Source organism: Mytilus edulis, chromosome 8 (genome assembly GCF_963676685.1).
Source record: "Mytilus edulis chromosome 8, xbMytEdul2.2, whole genome shotgun sequence".
Taxonomy (NCBI): Eukaryota; Metazoa; Mollusca; class Bivalvia; order Mytilida; family Mytilidae; genus Mytilus; species Mytilus edulis.
In genome coordinates this window covers 83,936,528-83,958,995 of record NC_092351.1, presented here as the reverse complement: position 1 = coordinate 83,958,995, position 22,468 = coordinate 83,936,528, and the positions used below count along the sequence as shown (strand labels likewise).

At 31.9% G+C, this 22,468-nt stretch overlaps 1 protein-coding gene across 2 annotated transcripts in view; it reads left to right on the top strand.

Moving 5' to 3' along the window:
• The first annotated feature begins 283 nt into the window (after positions 1-283).
• Positions 284-22,468, top strand: part of LOC139486464 (uncharacterized) — a 36,041-nt gene continuing 13,856 nt past the window's right edge. The window contains exons 1-5 of one of the 2 annotated variants that reach the window (XM_071271349.1): positions 284-569; positions 10,907-11,035; positions 17,957-18,139; positions 19,934-20,095; positions 20,748-22,177. In XM_071271349.1, the coding sequence (XP_071127450.1) occupies positions 420-569; positions 10,907-11,035; positions 17,957-18,139; positions 19,934-20,095; positions 20,748-22,177 (2,054 nt within the window). In that variant the 5' untranslated portion in view covers positions 284-419. Of the gene's footprint in view, positions 570-10,906; positions 11,036-17,956; positions 18,140-19,933; positions 20,105-20,747; positions 22,178-22,468 lie in introns of both variants that reach the window. The other variant, XM_071271348.1, reaches the window with a different exon arrangement.

The following is a 22,468-nucleotide window of genomic DNA, read 5'->3' as shown; positions in this document are numbered from 1 at the left end:
TTACAAAAAAAATATGTTCATGATAACTTGAATCAGCCGTTGTAGTTTAATAATTTTATAATGTTATTGTGGTATTTGGTCATTTAATGTTATAGAGACATAAAAAACTGAATCTACTTGAAACACAAATTATAAAATGAATCTATTAGTAGAAATTTCCGTATAAATTTCCTTTTTACTAAAAAAATATTTATTGAAAAATTGTAGCGTAAATAAATGTAACACGTGACTCAATTAGCTTTTAGAACTTCCTCCTTTTATCCAATGAAAATCAGTTTAACAAATCGATTACGTTGTAGTCACCTGATCATCGCCATTTGTAAAACAGACACATACACGAACATGAAGAAGTTAAAATGAAGAATATGTTAGAACATTTATTGTGACAGACATTTATTTGTACATTTCCAGAGAACACAATGGAGGACGTTACCGAAGAATACAGAAATTCCCTTGCGGATCTCACGCAAAATAGTAAACCGTTGATAAATATGTTGACCATGTTGGCGGAAGACAACGAAATACACGCTGCCAAGATAGTTCAAGTTATAGAGACTCATTTACAAGAGGTTTAAGTTTTTTCATTTCATTATTTTTTGTTTACAATTCATTTTATCATAAATTATAACAAAATAACTGCATTGTTATATGTGAAATGAGATCATTGCCCATATGGTCTCTATGACCTTGACCTGCCCAGAGAAAGTTTCAGGATATGGGCTTTATGGTTACAAGAGCGGATTTATTTGAACTGCATTTTCCATAGGGTACCACTAGTATTCTGTATTTTTTTTCTCGAAGGCTACACAAACTAGGTAAAAACGGGTAGCAGTTCCTGTTTCTAGAAATGCCAGTGTTGCATTAATTTTACAACCACAAAAATATATAGGGTCATGCGGCTCAAATTGACTTAAAATGCAGTTGAAAAAGATCGTCTATTTTTTTCGCTTAATTAAAAAGGCATATTTTTAATGGCTCCGACATGCAGAAATTGAAGATATTTTCTATACTTTGTAAAATGTGAATATGATTTTCGGCAATTTTTAAACCTAATTTGATAAGCTTTTGATTAAATGTAATTCCAATCCTGTATCAACCAATCAGAAGCCGTAGGATTCTATTTTGAGTACCATGTTGGGGTTAAAAACTTGCCGGCAAAATGTAAACAAATAATTGCGCTCTTGTAACCTTATAGCTTGTCCTTTATGAAGTTTCAAAGTTATACACATACCCAAACAGATATACATTGTATCCAATGCAGGCATGGGGTAATCGTAATCAGTAATCGTAATCAGCTGTAATCGATTACATTTTGCAGTGTAATCCTATGTAATCAGTAATCATGCCATTTCTGATTACAAGTAATCGTAATGTAATCGATTACATTGCAAAAAACAGGTGTAATCATGATTACTTTTAGATTACTTTATGATTACATTCATATGATTACTTGCTGATTACAAATCTTGTATATATATGAAAATAGTTATTGATAGACAAGATGAAAATAAGAAAATGTAAAGCTTGAATGAAAATCATGAAACTAGTATTCACAATGATTGGACCTTGTTTAATGTGATAAATTGTATCATCTATATAACAAATTTGTATAACCAAGTGTTTTATTTTGTTTACAGTTTACTGAAGAAAATTGCCTCTCCAATATTTTGTTGAGAGATTGAGCTCTTATGATACAAGAATATGCCTTGATTGCATTTTTCCCCCTTGATTGAAAACTTCTGATTAACTCCAATTTCATATAAGTTTACCCAATATTTTTACATAACTACTTAAAAATTCAAATGCAGAAAACATTTAGTTCTAATTTGAGATTGATGGTCGACATAAATATATGAGCCCACTTAATTCAAAATGGAAGTTAAAACCAGATTTCATTTATTGACAAATTTAATAAAAAAAAAATTCCATAAATTCGTATATAATATGTGCTCTCTAATTTTTATTCTTTATTAACTTTGAGCCTTAAGACTCATCAGTATAAACAAGTACAGTACAGTGTATACATATCACATAATATTACAAACAATGTGCATAGTAAACAATAGGTGATGTCAGAATTTTTATCAATACAAAATATCTTTTATTACATTATAAACTGTTTCTTAATTTAAAGAGAAATGTATATACTTTCCTAAGTTACAAAGTTGTTTTGTGTTTTCACCTGGCAATAAATCTATTAATTATTAATTAGATCAAGTATTACAAATTTTCAAACAAATAATGACAATCAACCACTTTTAACTTTATTGATATATTGTTATTAAGACAATAAAATTTTAATACCCAAGCTCTCCTATTGTTTGCTTAAAAAAATGGAAGTAGTGATTAACACCTGTAAAAACATTAATGGATGTGTCAATTATGTCCCAACAGACAATAAAACTATACTTAATTAATTTTTCCTTATTTGTTCAGGTTTTTTGGTAATTAGGCAGTTAGTTAAAATTTGGTAGAAAAAAATAAAGTTATATCTTTTACATAGAGAAAGGACACTTGTCTATAGCTATTTTATCAAATTACACATGTTGTATATAAATTCTTTTGAATAAGATGAATAAATTAAGGCTTTTAAAAAAATCACCAAAATTAGCTTTTTGTGAGGATAAAAAGTTATAAAAAAACCTTTGATATTGCAATATACAATGTAATCAGAAGTAATCTAAAGTAATCATGATTACTTTGAAGAAAAGTAATCTAATGTAATTGATTACATATAAAATAGGGTGTAATTGTAATGTAATCGATTACACTTTATTAGCAAAGTAATTGTAATTTAATCGATTACATTTTAAAGTAATCGACCCCATCCCTGATCCAATGTCCTTTACATCATTTAACTCGTCCATATAACACCAATCTACTCAATTGATTACCCAGAATGTATTTTTATCATAAACAAAGACTACACTTGCAGAAAATTATTAAACTATGGCATATGCACAACACTGACAGCATTACAAATAAAACCATATTTATTTTAACACAAAAGTGATGTATCCAAAATCCCATGTCGTTATAAGTGAGGTTATGTTGTATACAGTGCCATGCCTGAGCTAATTTTGATATGATCTGATCATTTTGGAAGTTTCAATGTAGTGTCATGCTCCCGTTCATCAAAAGTACTAATAAATTTATTTCTAAATTTTGCCAAGCCTAAAGCAAATTTCATTGCTTCAAAGAAATATTCTATAAATTAAAAAAAAAAATCTTTACCCCATTTTAGTTTATTTTGAAACTTAACATACGGCCAAACAAAAAAGTATGTATGTGTGTTTACTGTCACATGCAGAAAAAAAGGGTAAGGCAGGATTTTTTTTACATTGAGTCTGTTGGTCTTTGAAGCAACATTATAACTTTAACAGTGCTTAATCAAAATTGGCAAAAAAAAATAGGGTAGGGGATAAAAATTAGGGTAGGTAGGGGTAGAGTAAACACACAAACTTTTTTTCTTGGCCAAAGGTGTTTTTAAGTGGATTCAGTTCTTCATAGCCATTGAAATGTAATAAAATTTAAAATTGAAGTTTGTATTTCAGGATTGGAAGATACTTTATAGCATATGTGTACATTAAATGTTTGTTGACTTTTAATTTTGTTTTTTTTATTAGTGCCCTCACACAAATATATACCATTTAAATTCTGAACAACCTTAAATGCTCTATGCAGATAATTGAAGTCCATATGAAAAGTTTTGTATGGTTCAACAATACTTTCTGCAACATAGATTCTGAGGGAAAAAGTCTGTTGAACATATTTTTAAGACATTTTGTCAAAAAAAGAATATTTATACCATAAATACGGCAAAAGAAAATTATATATGTTTGGTTCCAGTTACCCGACCCACCTTAGTTTAAACCCTGACTCTACAAGAACAATTTGTTTTCATTTCTCTCAAATTTTGAGGATTGTACATGTGTATTTCAATAATTAGATATGTAGATTTCTGTCATCTGAATTTGATTGGCCATCAGAAGTATCTGTTATGGCTAAAATGCAACAATTCATAACAGAATGCAATGAAAGTAACTAAAAACTTATCATGAATGTTTATTTTACAACTCAACTCCTGTAAAACGTTGAACTTCCAGTAGGGGCGTGTATAAAACAGTATTGCTGGAATCAATTTCAGTCAGATTTTATTCCCTGATTTTGACAACCCAAATTAAAAATTTAGAAAAAAAAAATTGTCGACCTAGCTCTCGATCCTATTTTGATAAGGATGTAACCAGTCAGGGCTGCTACTTAAACAAGTGATTTCATTATCACCTATTTCAGTGATTTTTTTATATTCAGTTATCACCTATTTAAGTGATTTTGGTGTTTTCTTTGATCTTCAAATGCTAATTTCATTGATTTTCCATATTTTCACAAACTTTTCTATAATTTTCCTACATAAATCAATTATCCCTTTATCTTTGTATATCAATTTCACCAGTGCGCTTGGGCAGTAAGTTAGTGCGCTAAAGCTTTTAAAAGTACCCTTGGGAATTTTTCTGTAATCAAATATTCATTAACTACTCCTACTACCAGACAAAGGTCAACAATATAAGGTGACCTGATTGGTTTTCTTTAGAATTAGAATGATTTATTGGTTATGTCCTGATCAACAAATTATTCCAGTTTTTGCATAATCAAATAAACTGTAAAAACTGGCAGGCTTATCAAGCAAATGACAATTTCTGTATGTACATAGTTGTTTTTTCAATGGAATTCTGGTCTTTTTACCAAGAAAAAATCAAGCTTGTGGAAAAATATCCAAAAAATGATATAAACACTTATTGAAGTGATTAAATTTTAACTTCTTAAATTACTTGTTTCAGTGATTTTGAAAAGTCTGTGCGAAAATTTTAAATATTTCACAGCCAAAATCACTCAAAGAAGTGATTTTGAAATCACTTGTTTAAGTACCACCCCTGACTGTGTAACTGGAACCACATATATATATTTTTTTTGACCTTATGTCAATAGACAGATAGACTGTTAGCCTTTACTGCTTGGTCATTGATTAGAACCAGGGTTAGGTCAAACCACATCTTTATAATTGGTATTTGCTGCTTCTCCACTAACAACTTTCAAGAAAAATCCCTTTTTACCAGGATTCAAGCGTCAGACAGCTGGCGATGAGTCCCAGTTTACTGGGGGTTGGTATACCTTTTTCCCATTAATTTCTGATATGACAATGAGAAGTTATTGAATTTTATGCTTTCAAAATGTGATGGGCGTATTATGCGTTCATGGGGCAGCTGTTTATTTTGACATAAAATGCTATTTTTACATGTATGAACTAAAACAATTCCAAGGGTTAATGAGTCAAAGCAAAGTCTAGTTGGCTTGAAATGAGATAAAAGCACCATGGAAACAATCACATTAAAACTATACTCAGCATATAATATTTGTGTAAGAAGATGTGGTATGAGTGCTAATGAAACATTCCATAATACTGACGAAGATTATTCTTAAAAAATGATGTCTATTGTTAGACGTAAAAAAAATATGTACATGTACATGTATATTTTCAGTTACCCAACAGTAATGACAGTTCTATACTTTCCCACCAAAATAAGATAGAAATAGTTGGTACTATACCTTTTTCAAGCAAGTCTTTGAAATGCTATGTCTAATATGATCTAGAAAAACCTATGTTTTACCATTTTCAAAATCATCTCCATCCACGATAAACAAATAGCGATGGTCTTCCTGTTACATTGTGATCAATCTTTTATTTTATTGATGAAATGCAACCATGAACATAATATTATACAAAAGCACAGTTCAGAATACTTCATGATGCAATCAATCGATGAAGATAAAAATCCTGATACAGCCTTTTTTTTTACTTTGGTTCTCAAAGATTTCCTTTTTTGAAGATAAATATTATACACATCATTTACACAGAAATTGTGGTTGTGTTTGTTTCAAATAAGACGTTCTGAAAACATTGACTGTGACTACACCGAAAGATTTGCACATCGGAATCGCTACGTACCTCCAACAGATTTCCTCTGACATCGTCCTACTCTGGCATAGTTTACCATCTTTCATGTAAGCTCTTGCTACATTTACACTTCAGTAACTAAGTTTCCCTGGCATACGTAAACGACTGTCACATGACCAAATATTTCATATATGTTCATGTATGATTGCCAGTGAGACAACTACTAACCAGAGTCCAAATGATGTGAATGTAACCAACTTCGCCTTGAGGTCTTTATGACCTTCAACAATGAGCAACAGGTTTAACCCATATAGTTGTTTATGTCCTCATCCTTAGGTCTCTGGTAGACAGTTGTCACATTCACATTGGCAACCATACCACTTCTTATTTAGTCATATTTAAATTTAGAATATGAAATGAAAAGTTGATAACTACCGGTAAATAAGGTGATAGAAAAAACATTGCTTAGGTTCAAAAATTCTTTTGACAAGTCCTGGTATAAAGCACTTTGAATTACTCATTGCAATTTGCACATGTGTCATATTGTTTTTGTTTCCATAAATGTTTGTTTGTGTATTAAACTGTCTTGACTGTATCACCTGACTATTTAGTTATTGAGTTGTTATATTGTTTATGGGTTCAATGTTAGTAAAAGTCTCGCAGCACTACATGTAGTTCCAAAGGCTTTGAAAATTCAACTGGATTTGGTACAGTTAACCGCTCTTAACTGGACCAGAATCTAACTAACAGGACATTTATACTGACCTTTGCCCAGTGTCAGGCAACCTTGTGAATGGTTCCATATACATTTGGGGTACTCTAATTGGCTTGAATTGTGAGAGACCTTTTGAATCTTTCAAATGCAATATGTAATTGGTGAAGTTTGCAATAGCCCTGCTGTCTGTCTGCCTAATAGCACAACGCTGAAGTATGAAAGCACTGAATACCAGTAGCCTCGGGAAAACACAAATAAACTATATTTGGTGTACAGAATAATTGTTTAGTGTACCTGTACTCGTTTTGTATCCTTAGTTTGGTTCTTTTGGAAGACATATTTGTATCTGTAGTACATTTTTGTACTATAGTATTAGTAAAAGGTTAACTATATTTGGTGCATGAAATGATTGTAAGGTGCAATGTCTGTCTGGCAAAATTCATCTGACGACCTTAAATTTAAGTTCATTGGTTTATTTTCCTGTTCAGTCAGTCATAAAGAAACCACTAGGCTAAGCAATAGGCCAACTGTATATAAGCTATACTCATGTAAAATATATGCGGTTGATTCTATATGCGTTTCTTAATTCGTAAATGTTGAAGCAGTGAATAAAGAAAAGGCAACCATAATAAATTTGTGATGACTTGGAGTCTGATATTTATTATAACCGCTATAGTCAGCTTTAACATGTCATTAAACCAAAAATAAACGCGTATTGATTGGTGATCATTCATCTCGTTATAAAGAATATACATGCACTTGTAAACATTTGTAATACATTTATAAATGTCTGGAATATGACTGTTTTGGAAGCCATGATTCATATCTTGATAGACATTTCTTTGAAGTTCGAAAACGCTGCGAAATAGGATTTGAGCACTACACATTGAGCTTTACGGTTTTGAAATTTCTTGATTTTTTTCACTATCAGTAAGCTTTAAGGCAATATTGGATGCATTTCATGAAATTGCTGTAACACTTCAACTTATTTGTTGAGAATACCAATAAACATGGAAAAATTAACATATGAATTGTGCTAAAACAAATTCTCATAATATATAGTATGATTGCCAATGAGACACTAGAGACCAGAGGATAACAAAGTAAACAACAAAGCAATTATTATTTATGGACGTACTTCGGTGAGGTTTTGGAATTTGTGTCAAATCATGAAATGTTTGGACTCCTTGGTGTTTTTCCATACAATACAATGTAAAATATTTTGGCCCATAACACCCATTTATATTTTCATATTTATAACACTTAATAGCTCATGAAAGGTCATTTACCAAAATGTTAGAAGATTCTTGATTTTCTTTCTTTTGTTTTGAGACCAAATAATACCTGCAAATATAATTTTAATGTTTATCCTTAATTGATGATCTACCAGCTTATAGTATCAATTTTAATTTCTTAATTTCTTAATTTTTTCCTAACCTCACCTAAGTACATCATTATTATCATGGACAATAACATAACAGTACTACACCATACATGGGTATATTTGTAACCTTAAATGGTGAAATGTGTAAAGATTACAAACTGTATGATCATTATAATCATTGAGAAGACAGCACATGTAAATGGATAAGTCTGAGCAACATAACAACATCAAAAACAAACAAATATTAAGATTAAAGTATCTATATATGCTGTCATGCTACATGTATATTCACGAAACCATGTAAACTGCAGGCGCCATTGGGATATACATAAACAATAAATAACGACACTGTTCTATAAATTGTTTCTGTTCAACAATACTTCTAAACGACTTTTATGTATGGAAACCGAAAGACTTCAAGAAACCATTGTACTGCTTTGTTCTTGGAAGATTTATACTGGTTTCAAGACTTTCGATCTTGTTAGGGCAAAGGGATACACTGGACTGCAGCAGGTTATAAAATACAAAGGAAAAAAGACACTGCCATTTTTTTTTTTACAAAAATGGGAAGGGGTTTCAAGAAAACATGGCAGATTGCTTCACTACCAAAAACCAACTGTAAGAAAAAATATAACAGCAATGGGGAAAATAAAAGACAGAAAGACTCCTGAGCTTGTTCTGGCTTTGAACAGACGCATTTAAGGATAAGAAAAATTCATCAGCGATCAAATTTTGAAAGAGATGAAAGATAACCTTTGGATGCAGACTCTTGCTCAGAAGAGATGTTGTTTTTGATATTTTTCATTCATGCGGTGGATGCATATATATATTTTAAAGTGTCGGATCAAGTAATCATCAACTGCTTTTCACACACGGACCTAAATGTTTTTTTTAACAATAACTCAAGCTCTCTCTCCACTAATAATTTACTAGTAGCCATGAAATTGGGAAGAGTGTTGAAATTGTTTTAAAAACACCTACAGGTTGTGAAATCAATCTTGTGTCACAAATTTGCTGTTGAATCAATGAGAAAATTATGTGATTTTTTTATTTCCTGGTCTTCACTATTGGACGGTTTGTTTCAATGGCCAATTTTGGTCAAACCTAAGATTGAAATGTTTTTCTTGTCTGCCAATAACTCTGCATTTAAGAGTGGATGAATAATATGTCAAGTTAGGTCGTCATGTATTCCTGCAGATTCCAGCTTTGTCCAGCAACTTTCTTGGATTACAAAATACGCGATGACCATGACATTTTCAACAGGATTTAAAATTAAAAGAAGTCAGGGCCTTACTGTCCAATTTGAATGTATGTTGTTCGTACATATGCATATCCGTTTTGTTTGTTGTAGCTCATTGCCAAGCACGTAATTATATATAATACATCATAGATATGATTATTTTAATATCAGTAGTATCAAAATCGACTTTAAGCCTGCAGATAATGGAGATCACATTTGACCATTTGTGTTGTTGATTGTTGTCAGTAAAGAATGTTTGTTATGTCTCCCACATTGGCACATGTTGATGTGTTTCATATTTTAGTGGCTTAGCTCTGTACATTTCTAGTTCCTTATTTGGAGCAAGGCATTATTTGGCATACTTTTTGTTTCATTTTGAAGCTTATTTTTTTGGCAAGTCTTAAATCATAATGAATTGATCTTATATATTCAATGGTCAGTGGGTCTTGATCTGTTATCAACAAGTATTTGTGTAGAAGACTTCACAACTTAGTTAAACTGGATTATGCTAAAGAAAATTCATATATTCATATATTGTTCATAAAGAATATTTAAATATTATATATTATACTAGTATGTTAACAATATCTTTTTGAAAACTCTTTGCCATTTGTACATTGGATACAAATTACACATACAGTTCTTGACATGATAAAATCATCTCGTGCGATAATATCATCATATAGATAAAAGAAGATAAGGTTTGAGTGCCAATGAGACAACTCTCCATCGATCCAAGTCATAATTTGTAAGAAAAACAAATGTTGAGCCTGCTAACCGTGTGACATGATTATATGTACATCAGGAAAAAATGAATGAATTAGAATTTTACAGAGCATCAAAATAATTTACACACTTCGTTACTGGACGTGTAGCCAATGATATGTTCGCAAAAAAGTATGATAGTACGTCAACCTGAAACATCTATGCATTCAATTCTCAAGAAAATTAAATTCATAAAATCAACAACTTATTTAGACGCGTATGTATGAAAAACACACCTAATACGCTTTGTTGTTAATTTTCGTTTACATATTTGATTTGATTTGAATTGCTTTAAATTTACATTTTAATTTCAGGATGTGTTTTGCACTTTACTTTTTATTCACGCATTTATTGATTTGTGCATTTGATATTATTTCAATAATATATATGTCATGTATGTTTTCATTAAGACATGAAACTCAATATGGGCTGATCCATAAAATGTGCTGTAAGATTTCAATTTGAGAAGTGTAGCAATGTAATTAAATATTTGCTGTGTCAATCTATGATTTGATATTCACAAATTGTATTGAAATATTTTTTGTGTATTCAAGTTCCATTGACACTAGCAATTGTACAATTATTTTGCATCTGTATGTTTTAATGCAACAAAATGGTCAGAAAATTAAATTAGAGTATTTAAGATCTGGGTTTTTTAAAATTTTGTTCTCCGAGTAAAAAAAAATAAGAAATTAAGTGCAACATTATGCACTTTAATTCTGACTTCAGCAATGTTGCATTAAAACTAATATTCACACATTTTATTTGGAACAGCCTGCTCTTCTGCTTTCTATTTTCAGATCACTTACAACTTTCGACAGAGAATCATATTTCATTTTCTCGCTACAGGTTGACGCGACCAAGAAGTTGCCAACATTATACTTGATCGACTCCATTATAAAGAACCTCCCAAAATCTACTTATCCCAGTTTCTTCTCGCACAATATAGTCAACATATTTTGTAATATGTTTGAACAGGTTAGCATCAGGTTTTAATCGATAAAAATTTTATGGTGAAGAGTAAAAAAAATATTTATGGAAAAACAATCCGTTTGATAACCAATAAAGTTTCAAGCAGGATTACTTATTATTTAAATTTATATTTTATTGTGACGATTTGTTAATTTTTTATGAAAGGGTGTGTGTATATTTGAAATCCATTTACATTTACACTGGATAATTATTATGTTGTTGTATAATGGTGATGGTCATATTTTATATGTCTGAATTTTAAAGTGGAGTTTTAAGTTTGCATGTATGTGAGATATGAAATGACTTATTTAGCTCTGAACTTAATCTTTGAATTTTTTTGTAGAACTTTTATTATATTTGAATTTTTATTTTTATTTTTTGGAGAATTTTTTTGTAAAATTTAATATTTTTTATTTGAATTTTTTGTATTTTTGACAAAATATAGTCTCTACACATGTTGATTTTGTTTCATTTGGGGAAAAAGAATTCATTAAAAGAAATTAATAAATAACATAACTATTAAGTCTGAATTGTTTTTAATTTCCAATTCAGTTGTTCACATCTCATAAACATTCATACTTAAAATTCAGATGTGCCTACAATTAAGGTAAAACATATGTAAGTGTTACACAGAAGACATATGATACAAAGTTTTTACAGTTCGAGTAACAAACAATGGGCGTGTGAATGACTTCACTTGGCATTCATTTTCAGCATTGTTAAACACGTTAAATGATTTTTATTTTGTTGGTAACTTTATTTCACTATTGTTACAAGCTTATATGTGTGTGTAGCAGGAATTCGGATGAAATATTGTGCACGTGGAAAATTTTAGAAAAATTAATCCTTGAGGAGTTTCATTTATCTGATGCAAATGTGCGAAATTAAAAGTGATTTTCATCAGTGAAAATTTTGAATGATGCCTTCAGAATATTGAAGCTGTTCGCCTAATTCATTAATCATCTTCACAAATTCATAAATGGTGATATTATCAATACATTGAAACGTCAGTCAAATTCAAGATAAAGACAAAGGATTTATCGATTAATTTATTAATTCTGGAGTTGTGAAAAAACAGAAGTCTTAAACTGCAAACCAAATATATTCATGGAGGCTGCACAACACTTGCAATCAGTGTTTAACAGATAAAATCAATCGTGAGAGATCTTCATGAATTTAAAACAAGGACCAAACACATTACTTGAAAGTTAATTTTAGATTTCGAAATATGGAAACTAGAACTATACATAGCTATGTTAGCAAATGGATGGAAATACAAGATAAGAAGTGGCTTAAAGTGCAAATATTGAACATCTCTGAGAAGCTGATATTAAAAGAAGAGGACTACACTTGTGCTTTTATGCTTGAAACGGCAAGAACAAATGATCAGTGCCAAATGCATTTAAACCAGTGACCAGAAAATCGTAATCGCACATCATTTCTACATGTTCTATGTGCAAATTATTCAATTGTTATCAGTTGGAAGTGTGACGCTAGTGCACAAATTCTAAGGAAGGAAAATAAAATGAATTTATTTCATGATGTTGAAAGCCTTGTCAGTGAAATAAAAAAAAATGTCTGCTGAGAAGATGGCTACAAGTTTATGTGTACTTTTGGTTGATATATATCTTGTAACAATAGTGAAACAAAGTATATTTAATTTGAAAGCGTGAACAATTATATTTAGATACACTACACAAAATACACACAAAAAAAAAACAATATCTACTCCGAATTGTCTGTTGATGTGTGCCAAAACATTTTTTTTTGGTGACACCTCTATCAAATGTAACAAATTAAAAAAAAATTGCTATGTTAACATGACAATGATGCATTTGCATAAATTTGGTACTACATGTACATTGTTATTCGTAAAATATATACTGTAAATTCAGAAATTATTGCTTTTTTTCAATACTCAACTACTGATAACCACAATAGTTGAACCTTACATTCTTGCTTTCATTTGCCCCTTGTCAGTTTGTGATTCATTTATTTCCCTTGCACTACACAGGCTACATGAAATCTGTTATCAGTTTAATTACTCAATGAATAACACGGGACAACTGTCTTACCAGTTTCAAGATCCCCAAATGTGGTATGAAATGTTTAATCTTCAAGTCCTTTCTAGATCCTCATGACATGTGCATATGTTGGAGAAATGTTCATTCACTTCTATTCTATTACAAAAATATGCAATGAGATCAAGATGTTTGCAAAGAAAAAAAGAAACATCTTTAATATACAACTTATAATAAATTTGTGCTCGCTGCAGATTACACAAGATGACAAGTAGAAGGTATTTTATGGGGTCCCTGAAAAGTACTAAAAAGCAAATGCAATGATTTCTGAATTTACAGTAGTCTAGACTGGTTTTTTTCTGAAACATCATAAATAAAGCCAGTGATACTTGTCACACAATACCAAAAAAAATGTCTACGAGATAGAAATTTTGAACACCTTTCAAACAGTTGTACCTGCTGTTCAACAGAATCAGCAGTATCTTGAATACATATAATGCAAGATTCATTTCAAACACATTCTTTAAAAATACTATTGAAATTTTATTATTTAATTACAGATATACATGAATGGCTTTACCTTTGTTTTACTTACATATTGTTTTTAAGTTTTAAGCCTTTGCCTGAATAATTTTTTGATGTCAATTTTTGTACAATAATTTCTGAATATGCAAGATTTTCCAAAAGTTTAACGGTTTTTTAATTCATGTATATACATGTTTACTGCATCTGATTCAGATCTTTTAAAAAAGTGAATCTGTTGGAAAAAGGCTGCAGTTGAACTTGGCGAAGACACAATTTTATTTATTTTTCAACTTTACAAAAAGCCTAATGTAGTTTGTAATCAGATGATATTGTTGCAATTTGTATTTTTAAATATTCTATTTCTTTTGAAAAAAACAAATGTTTGTCAGCTTTTACCTGTAGAACCTTCTGTATGAAAAATTGTTCAACTAGGAATTGTCACAAACTAAAACAAACCATACAAGTCTCCCTTTTTTGCACCAGATTCAATGATAACTGGTACACTACATGCAAATGTTGTCCCTAAACATTACAATTTAAGTGTGTTGCCTCTTGTACTGTTACATTTAAAGCATTGTGAAAAAAATGTACACAAAAAAATCTGGATTAATTATAGCAAGGACTGAAATACTTTTGGAACTGGGAAAAACATTTGGTTTTGGTCATTTTACTTTGAATATATACCACAATTTTACAGTTATCAAGTAAGATCTTGTTACATGCATTCAAGAAAATTAAAACAGATAAAGTTGTTATTTGCTTGAATCAGATATCAATCTTATTACATTACAAAATGGACTATTTACCGTAATAGAAATATAAGTCCATCTGGCAGAAATATTTTGATAGTGAGCTTTACAACAACTATATGGAAAATCGTACACAGTATATCTAAAGTGTAACAATTGAATCTGGTGTAAAAATAAATCTACCGAACAAGTCAACACATGTCAAACACTAATTTAGCACAAAAAAACCTTTGCAGCACTAGGAAGATACAACTGGTCAAGAACAGGGTAAAAACAATCTATCATGAACAAACAAAAAACTGAAGGAGAAATGCTGAAAACTAATGGATATTTCTGACAAGTTCAGACTGACCATGCTGACTGCATATTCTATTGACAAGCATCATTATGTTATCCATTGTATGATTGTAAATTTAATGCAGCTTCACTTGCATCTGTTGTCATGGCATCACTTGCATCCGTTGTCATGGCGTCACTTGCATCTGTTGTCATGGCGTCACTTGCATCCATCGTTAGCTATTTAGTAGAATTTTATTGTTTTCATTTTCCTCAGATGACAACATCAGTAGTAGTGTAAAGAAAAAGGTTCAGTTTCCATCAGTTTGCATCTCTCAAGTTTTCATGTTCATCTCAAAGTTCAAGGAAGTTCAATTTGGTTATCATGGTAATATTCAGCCAAATTAACTGTTCACAATGGTTACTCACTCACTCACTCATCCTCTTCGTGCCTGTCAGCACATAAGGCCTCAACAATGGTTAAGGTTGTGTTTATTACTTTTAAATGATGAATGATAGATTATCTGTCTTGCCAACAACTGTCCAAATTGCAAATGATACAATGTACCAGAACAAAAATTGCTCTTGACATTTGCTAAACATGTTAAAGGCTATAGAATGTTTTTCATTTTAGACAGATTGCCAAAATTGTCAGATTGTGGTATTAAGGAAAATAATTTATGAGAACAGGAAAAAAGATCCGGCAAAAAAAATCCCGTCAAAGAAAAACAATTGTACTGACATTTTAGATTAAAATGTGTATTTAAAAAAACAGGTTCAAGTTAGTTTATTTTGGTATCTTCAAACTTTTGGTTAATTGCCACTGCAGTTGATTGGGGAAATACAACACTAAAAATAGTTCAAGTGCAAAAACTTCTGTGAAGACAACCTGGCAGAACCACAAAAATATTTTAGGAAATAAAGATCGAATTTGAAAAGAATTGTGTGTGTTTTTCTGTAATTTCTTATCATGTGCTTCCATTATTTAGCAAAGCTTCACTTGACACCATTTTGTCTTCTTGGTTAATATGTGGTAATGGTCAAAGCTGTTTTTCTATTTTATATATAGTATTTGAATATTCATTTTGGTAATGTTATAATACCATTGAGACCGTGACCAATCTTTTTCTTGCCAATAGCTCATTAAAACAGATTAAAAAAACAAATGGCAAATTAATTTCAGACATTCTTAAATTCTCTGTGATGGTTTAAATTAGGTAAAGTTTGTTGTTGGATTAATCTATCTAGTGTTGGTTACATTTATGACTTAATTTTATGCAAGAACTATTCCTGAAGCTTTAAAGCTGCTAGATCTGGATGATAACTTTGAATTAAGCATACCCGTAGCCAGGGGAGGTTCGGACGAACCCCCCTTGAAATCAAATAAGCACTGTTAAAGTCAACGTTTTGTTCAAATTGTGACTGTTAAAGTCGAGTTCATGAGTCACCCCCCTTGAAAATTCCTGGCTACGGGCTTGTTAAGCTTTTAGTTTGGATAGGATTCTGCAGTCAAGACAAATATGCTAGTTTTAAATGAAAGGAGACAAATTTTGCACTAATATATTTATACAATTCAGAGTTCAAAAGAAGAGCATTTAATGACACAAAAGTCACTTTTTGCATTACAAGGAGGCCATTGTCAGTTTGTTCAATTTTGTCGTTGCAATTAGTGATAATAGCTAGCAGAGCAACAACTTGGCCCCTTCTGATCTTGATTGTCTTTCTTAGCAATTGTTGGTTTAATAACACTAGTACCAGCAGCATTTGCAAAATGTAAGATAAATTGATGTTCAAATGGCCAATGTGAGCTTTTGGCATCTGTCGTCATCTGTTAACTTACCATGCTTTAAATGAGTGCTTTTGATGCTTTCATGACCAGGATAAAGTCCTGCTTTATAACGTCCTATCAAGTTTTTATTGTAAGTGTGAATAAAGAGGACTTGATGCAGTGGATCCAAAATTTTTAATAGTAATTTTGAATGGAGAGGACTTGATGTCTCAATCTATTTATCAGTTTACAATTGGTTAACCAGTATATTACTTTGGCTTTTATAAAATGTGGATCAAGGATTTTGAAAAGTGTGTGGTGTTTAATGAGACCCTAGACAAGTCAAAAGTTGGCATGGGAGTAGCAAAATTCTGGCATTTGCAATAAATTAAGCTCTACTGGGAAAAGCCTTAATGGGGCAGGACTTCTTGTTAATTGGGTTGGTTGATTGCATTGAAGATGTGTTATTTTCAGTTTAGATGATTAGCACCTTTTTATTATCTTGTCTATACCTACAAATGACTGGTGTGTAACTTAAGTTAATTTTTCATCCAATTTCATCACAGTGATATAACGTCTTAGACTCGATCATTGAAAATAAAAAAAACCTGATGCGGATCCATGATTTCAAATAAGGGGTGCCAGAGGTCTGCCAAACTAGGCAACACTGAGAATGGGACATTGCCTTGTAAGGGGCACTGAAATCCACCCGAGAACAGTTTTTGCTTTATGTGGCAGAATAGTTCCATCATGTGGGGAGGGGGGCTCCTGGTAAGTTTTAGTAGGTGATTTACTGTATCATTAGCATGCCATCAGTGTGTTTGACTCCAAAATCATATAAAGATTTCCAGTTGTACTAAAGTCAAATAGCTCTCTTAGGGTTTTCTAGGTCCTCCACCAACAAAATGTCTGACACAACTTGGCCAATAGTATTGTAAGTGGATTCCAATCATACATATTTGTGAACAATTAAGACCAAGAAAGAAAATTTAATAATCTGATACAAAAAATGATTTTGTAGCAAAGAATTCGAAAGAGGATTACAAGATTTTTCATCCATATTTCCACAAATTCTCCTTTGAAAGCCAAGATGCCTTCCACACTTATATTATCCCACAACGTGAAGCTTGGTTAATCTAAAAAAAAACACAACTTATTTTACTAAGAGTTCAAAGAATTGTTCTCATTCACTTGTATTGCACTGCTATTTTGGGTTTATTGACCATTATCATGTTGGAAGAGTTTTGGTCTATTTTGAATATTTGAAGGATATTTATGAAGGTGTTTTTTCTAAGGTTGCATGTTGGCATTCGTTTATTATTGAATGGATATGGTGTTGATTTTTCAGTATTTTAAATCTTTAATATGTTCATGATGTTGGTTGAAAGAAAATTAGGCTTAAATTTCTTAATTTGGAAATAACATGGGAAAGAGCGCTTGTATGTGAGCATTAACTTTGAGAAATATTACTTTCATACACTGCTGTATATAAAATTGTCTTTGTGTTCACCAGTTTATTGTGGGAACAGGTTCACCTGCAGGTAACATTGCCGTTAATTCTCCATATAATTTGATCCAAAAAAAATAGGTAGATGAAAAGACTCGACAGTGTATGTTTAAAGTACGACAGACCTGGAATCAACATTTTTCCAGTAGAAGGATGTATGCCTTGGATGTGAGGGTGAACAACATTGACCATGCATGGCCACTGACTGCACCGCCACCTAGTATGTCCAGTAGTATCCATGTCAATCCAAGGTTTCTTGCACAGGTAGGATTCTGTCGCAAATGCTGTCAACTCATTTCTCATTTTATGTGCTTTTTCATTTCTCTCATTTTAATCTAATCTAAATTAAATTTAATTTAGATCATTACCAGAGGGGGGCAGGACATCTGTCAGGACCTGGTGTTTTTAAGCTCTGGATTTTGGTATTGATCCTTTCGGAATGTCTGGAATTAAATTTTTTTTTTAAATTCGAACCTCAGGATTTCAGGTTCAGGACCCCCTCTTGCGTTATGATACACTTATGGAAGAAAAGGCTACAATTTGAATAGATCTGCTTTATTATGAAAAAGATCACACTTGTGGAAAATTAGTATTAATAAATAGGGGAGTAAGTCATTAATGATCTAGATTAACAATTTAATGCATAAGACTAATTGGTGTATAAAAGCAATTGTTGACTCGAGTGTAATTGGTTCCTGAGGGTAGTAATGGGGGTACCCTCATGATGAATAACGGTAAAATTTCTTGCCAAATGACGTTAACTGTAATTTTTGGTGCATGAAGATAATGTGTACACTTTCTTTTAGACGTTGAAAATTCGACTGATTTGATGAATAACGTTGATTTTTTTCATAAATGATATATAATGATAGTTACTTGAGACCTCTGACAAATCATGATAAGTATATTATAACGAATCACGGTAAAATTTTAACCAATTTGACGCAAACAGTAGCCAAACTGACTGACTGACTCCTAATGGTAAAGGGCATTACTACCTTCGTTTCTACACCATTTAATTTCGAGTATTTTGCAGAATTAATTCTTTGGTAAATTAGGTTTGTCACCTTGATTAGTTCATTGAAACATTGAAAATTATTTTCAACAATAACTGGGTAATCCAATCCTTTCTCTTATTTTTTTAGGTCCATGTAGCATTTTCTACAACATTTTCCATGCACAAAAATTTAAAAGCAAAATAATGCCAGAAGGGTGACTTATTAACGCCCAGTTGTGGATTCAGAAGGAGTTTCCGGGGTTAGACCCCCACCCAATTTATTTTGACAATCTGCATTTGAATGGGGACAGTCAGAATTCCCCTTTAAAAATATCTTGATCTGCCCCTTGGCATTGACAGGTTTTATAAGCAGTTTGATACATTTTTAGTAGAACTAGCCGTGTCAAAACCTAAAAACTGTTGAAATAGTTGAAAAAAAATGTGGCCTGCTCTTTAAATTTAGCTATATTTCATGATATAGGGTTGCAAATCCCTTCTTAAGGCAAAATAGATGTTGGATGGTTTCCATTGCTTAATTGGGTCTTAGCTTATTTTTGCCCTTCGTAAATTGTCATGGAAAATTTATATATATTTTTAGTTTTTCTGGGGAAAAAATCTGTCTGATGTATACAATTTGATACATGGCTTATGTCTTTCTACAGGTACTAAGAAAATTAAAGATAGATATGGTATGAATGCCAATAAAGCTCAAAAGACCAGGATGTAATAAACTAAGGGTCATGATAAAGCCTTCAACAATGAGCAAAAATCATTCAATATTGCAAGCTATTAAAAGGGAAATAATTCTGGCAGATAGCAATCGTTGAATACAAATAAATTGCATGCTTTAAACAGGAACAAAAGAAAGCAGCAGGATTAAAATGTTTTTGATGGGTCAACCATTCTAATTTCTTGTGAAAAACCAAGTGCTGTTGGATAAGGAAATAAAATGTGATCTTTAGCCTCTCAGTACAATCATTATTTAAATCTGACGAGGCCAGCGAAAAAAAAGACAAGGTCCCAGCACTGTTCTATCATTTAATCATTGATTATGTTTTTAGCAAAAGGAAGAGCAAGGTTTACCACTTCCTGAGGAGCCAGATGATGATGATGAAGCTGAAATGAGGAGACAACTGATTGCCAAGCAAGCAGAAATATTGAAATTACAACAGAAAAGACTAGAATTAGAACTGAAAGAAACTGAAGCACGTCTCAAATCTCAGGTAAAAATGGTACGTATTCAAAACTGAATGCATCCATTAACAAAACATCTGCAATTTGTTAATTATGATGAAATTGCAGCAATTTGTTTCTTTCTTAGAGAAGGACTTTAAAAAAACATTTCTAAAACACAAACACACTCATATTACAAAAGAACAAAGGATATGGGATATCCATCAAAAACACAAAATCAATACATGCATAGCAACAACAACAAAAACACCAAAAGCAAAGGAACAGCGTTTTTATTGCTTTTCTTCATCTGATGTTTTGTTTATATTGGTGAGTTGCTGTCTCATTAACATTGATATCATAGAAAATAAGGTGTGATGACTGAGCAGGAAACATCTATCAACAAGAGTTGAAGATATATAAACAATTATCTACTGTACACCCTTCAACAGTGAGACAAACCCATACTCTATAGTGGGATTAAAAAAAAACCTGACATAAAAGTGTGAAGCAATTAAAATAAAAAACAAAGCCTGTTTTATTACTGTTAATTCAGGACAACAAAATGTATTTTGAGAAAATCCTTTTGTAAAACAGTGAACCTGGTCAAAGCAGTAAAAAAAAGTAATATGACACATAGCCCAACAACAACCATTTATCAATGTCTCCTTTTATTCATAATATTCTGTTGTTCTGTTTTAGCCTGACTCATCAGATTCAACTGACTTATTTGTTGGTGTGGAAGCACCAGCTGAGGCAACAACTTCGATATCAAGAGATCCTCGGATACAAAAAGACCCTCGAATACAAAAAGACCCTCGTCTAAGAGATCCAAGAGTATGCAGGGATCCAAGAATGAGGTTGAAGCCAGCACAGCCTGAACTTCTTCCAAGTAGTGAGGAACAACCTCAGTTGACCTTTTTTGGTCCCAGCACTAATGTTCCATTGAATCAGTTTGGTGGACGAGAAACAGAGCCTCCGACATTGTCAAGTGAATCCATTATGCCACCTCAAAGTATACATCAGCCACCTGTCATGACGTCTGGTCCAGGGATGTTGCCATTTCCAATGCCTAGCGCGTTATTGCCACGCCCAATGCAGACTGCATCACCGTTTTTGTCGGAATTTGGTAATCAAAATAACCAAGCAATACCAAGTTTGAAACATGAACCTATGGAACAAAATACATTCAGTCCGAAAAAACAATATAAACAAAAGCCAGATGTCGAAGTAAAAAAAGAAAAAATAAGTCCAGACAAAGTGCATTCTAGCCCAAAGGAATTAGAAAGTCCAGTGAAAGTGAAAATTGAAAAAAGTGTAGTTGCATCACCTAGAAAAAAGAAATTAGATCCCAGAAAGGCTGCCAGTGAAACAAGAGTCAAAGAATCCAAGGAGCAAGAGGTCAAGAATTTAAAAGCAACGAGTAGTCATAGTCAGGAAAAAGTTAGAAGCACAAATAATGACACTAAACCACGCCAAGAAAATCATGACAAGGGCAGATCAAGAAACAAAGATACTCATGATAAAGGGAAATCACCAAATGACGAGGAAAAAGTTAAAAGTAAATTAAGCCCTAGTGAAACTCAACATATCAAAAATAAACGGACTAGGGGAGACTCAGAACGTGACAATCAGAAAACAAGTGAAGAAAGAAATGGAAAAAGTGAAAGCAGAGAACGAGAAAATAGTTGGAAAGAGACTCGAAGTAGAAGGAGTAAGTCGCCAAGAAAGAGCAGAGAAAGGTCAAGGTCTCCTGTCAAAGAGACCGGAAAAGGGTCTAAAGTTCAGACACGTAGTAGTAAAAGTAGAAGTAAGACTGATTTAAAACAGGACACCAAAACTCAGAATGAAGAACCCATGGAAGACACACATAAGATTGAACATAGAAAACCCATATCTAGTTTACCAAGGATACCTAAGCGTACCGGTACAGATGTTGATGAAAGAAGAAAGGATAAAGATCAAGATGATCGTCGACTTTCTGGTTCTAATAAAAGGGATCTGGATGAACGACAGGATTATAGAGATCGTGACTCTGGCCGAAACAGTAAAAAAGCTAGAATCAGTCAGGAAAGAGGCCTTCCTACCATGGAACCAGTTCACATTCATACCAAGCTAAATGAAGATTTAAGGTGAGCAGAACATTTTATTGGGACATTATAGATGAGGGCTTTGATGGGGGTTCTTAATTTCAATATTCTTCAAATTTCTACATTGTTTTATGGTATCTTTATTTTTTTTTTTTTAAATATTTAACATAACCTGTACAATGCTCATAAAAACATTACAGTTATTTGGTATTTCTGTAATTGGGTGATATCTTATGCTATACATTCATTATTTCTGTAATTAGTATTATATTTATACCTTCTTTCTGTTGTATTCCACAATTATAATTTATACTTTAGCACATTTATACTCTC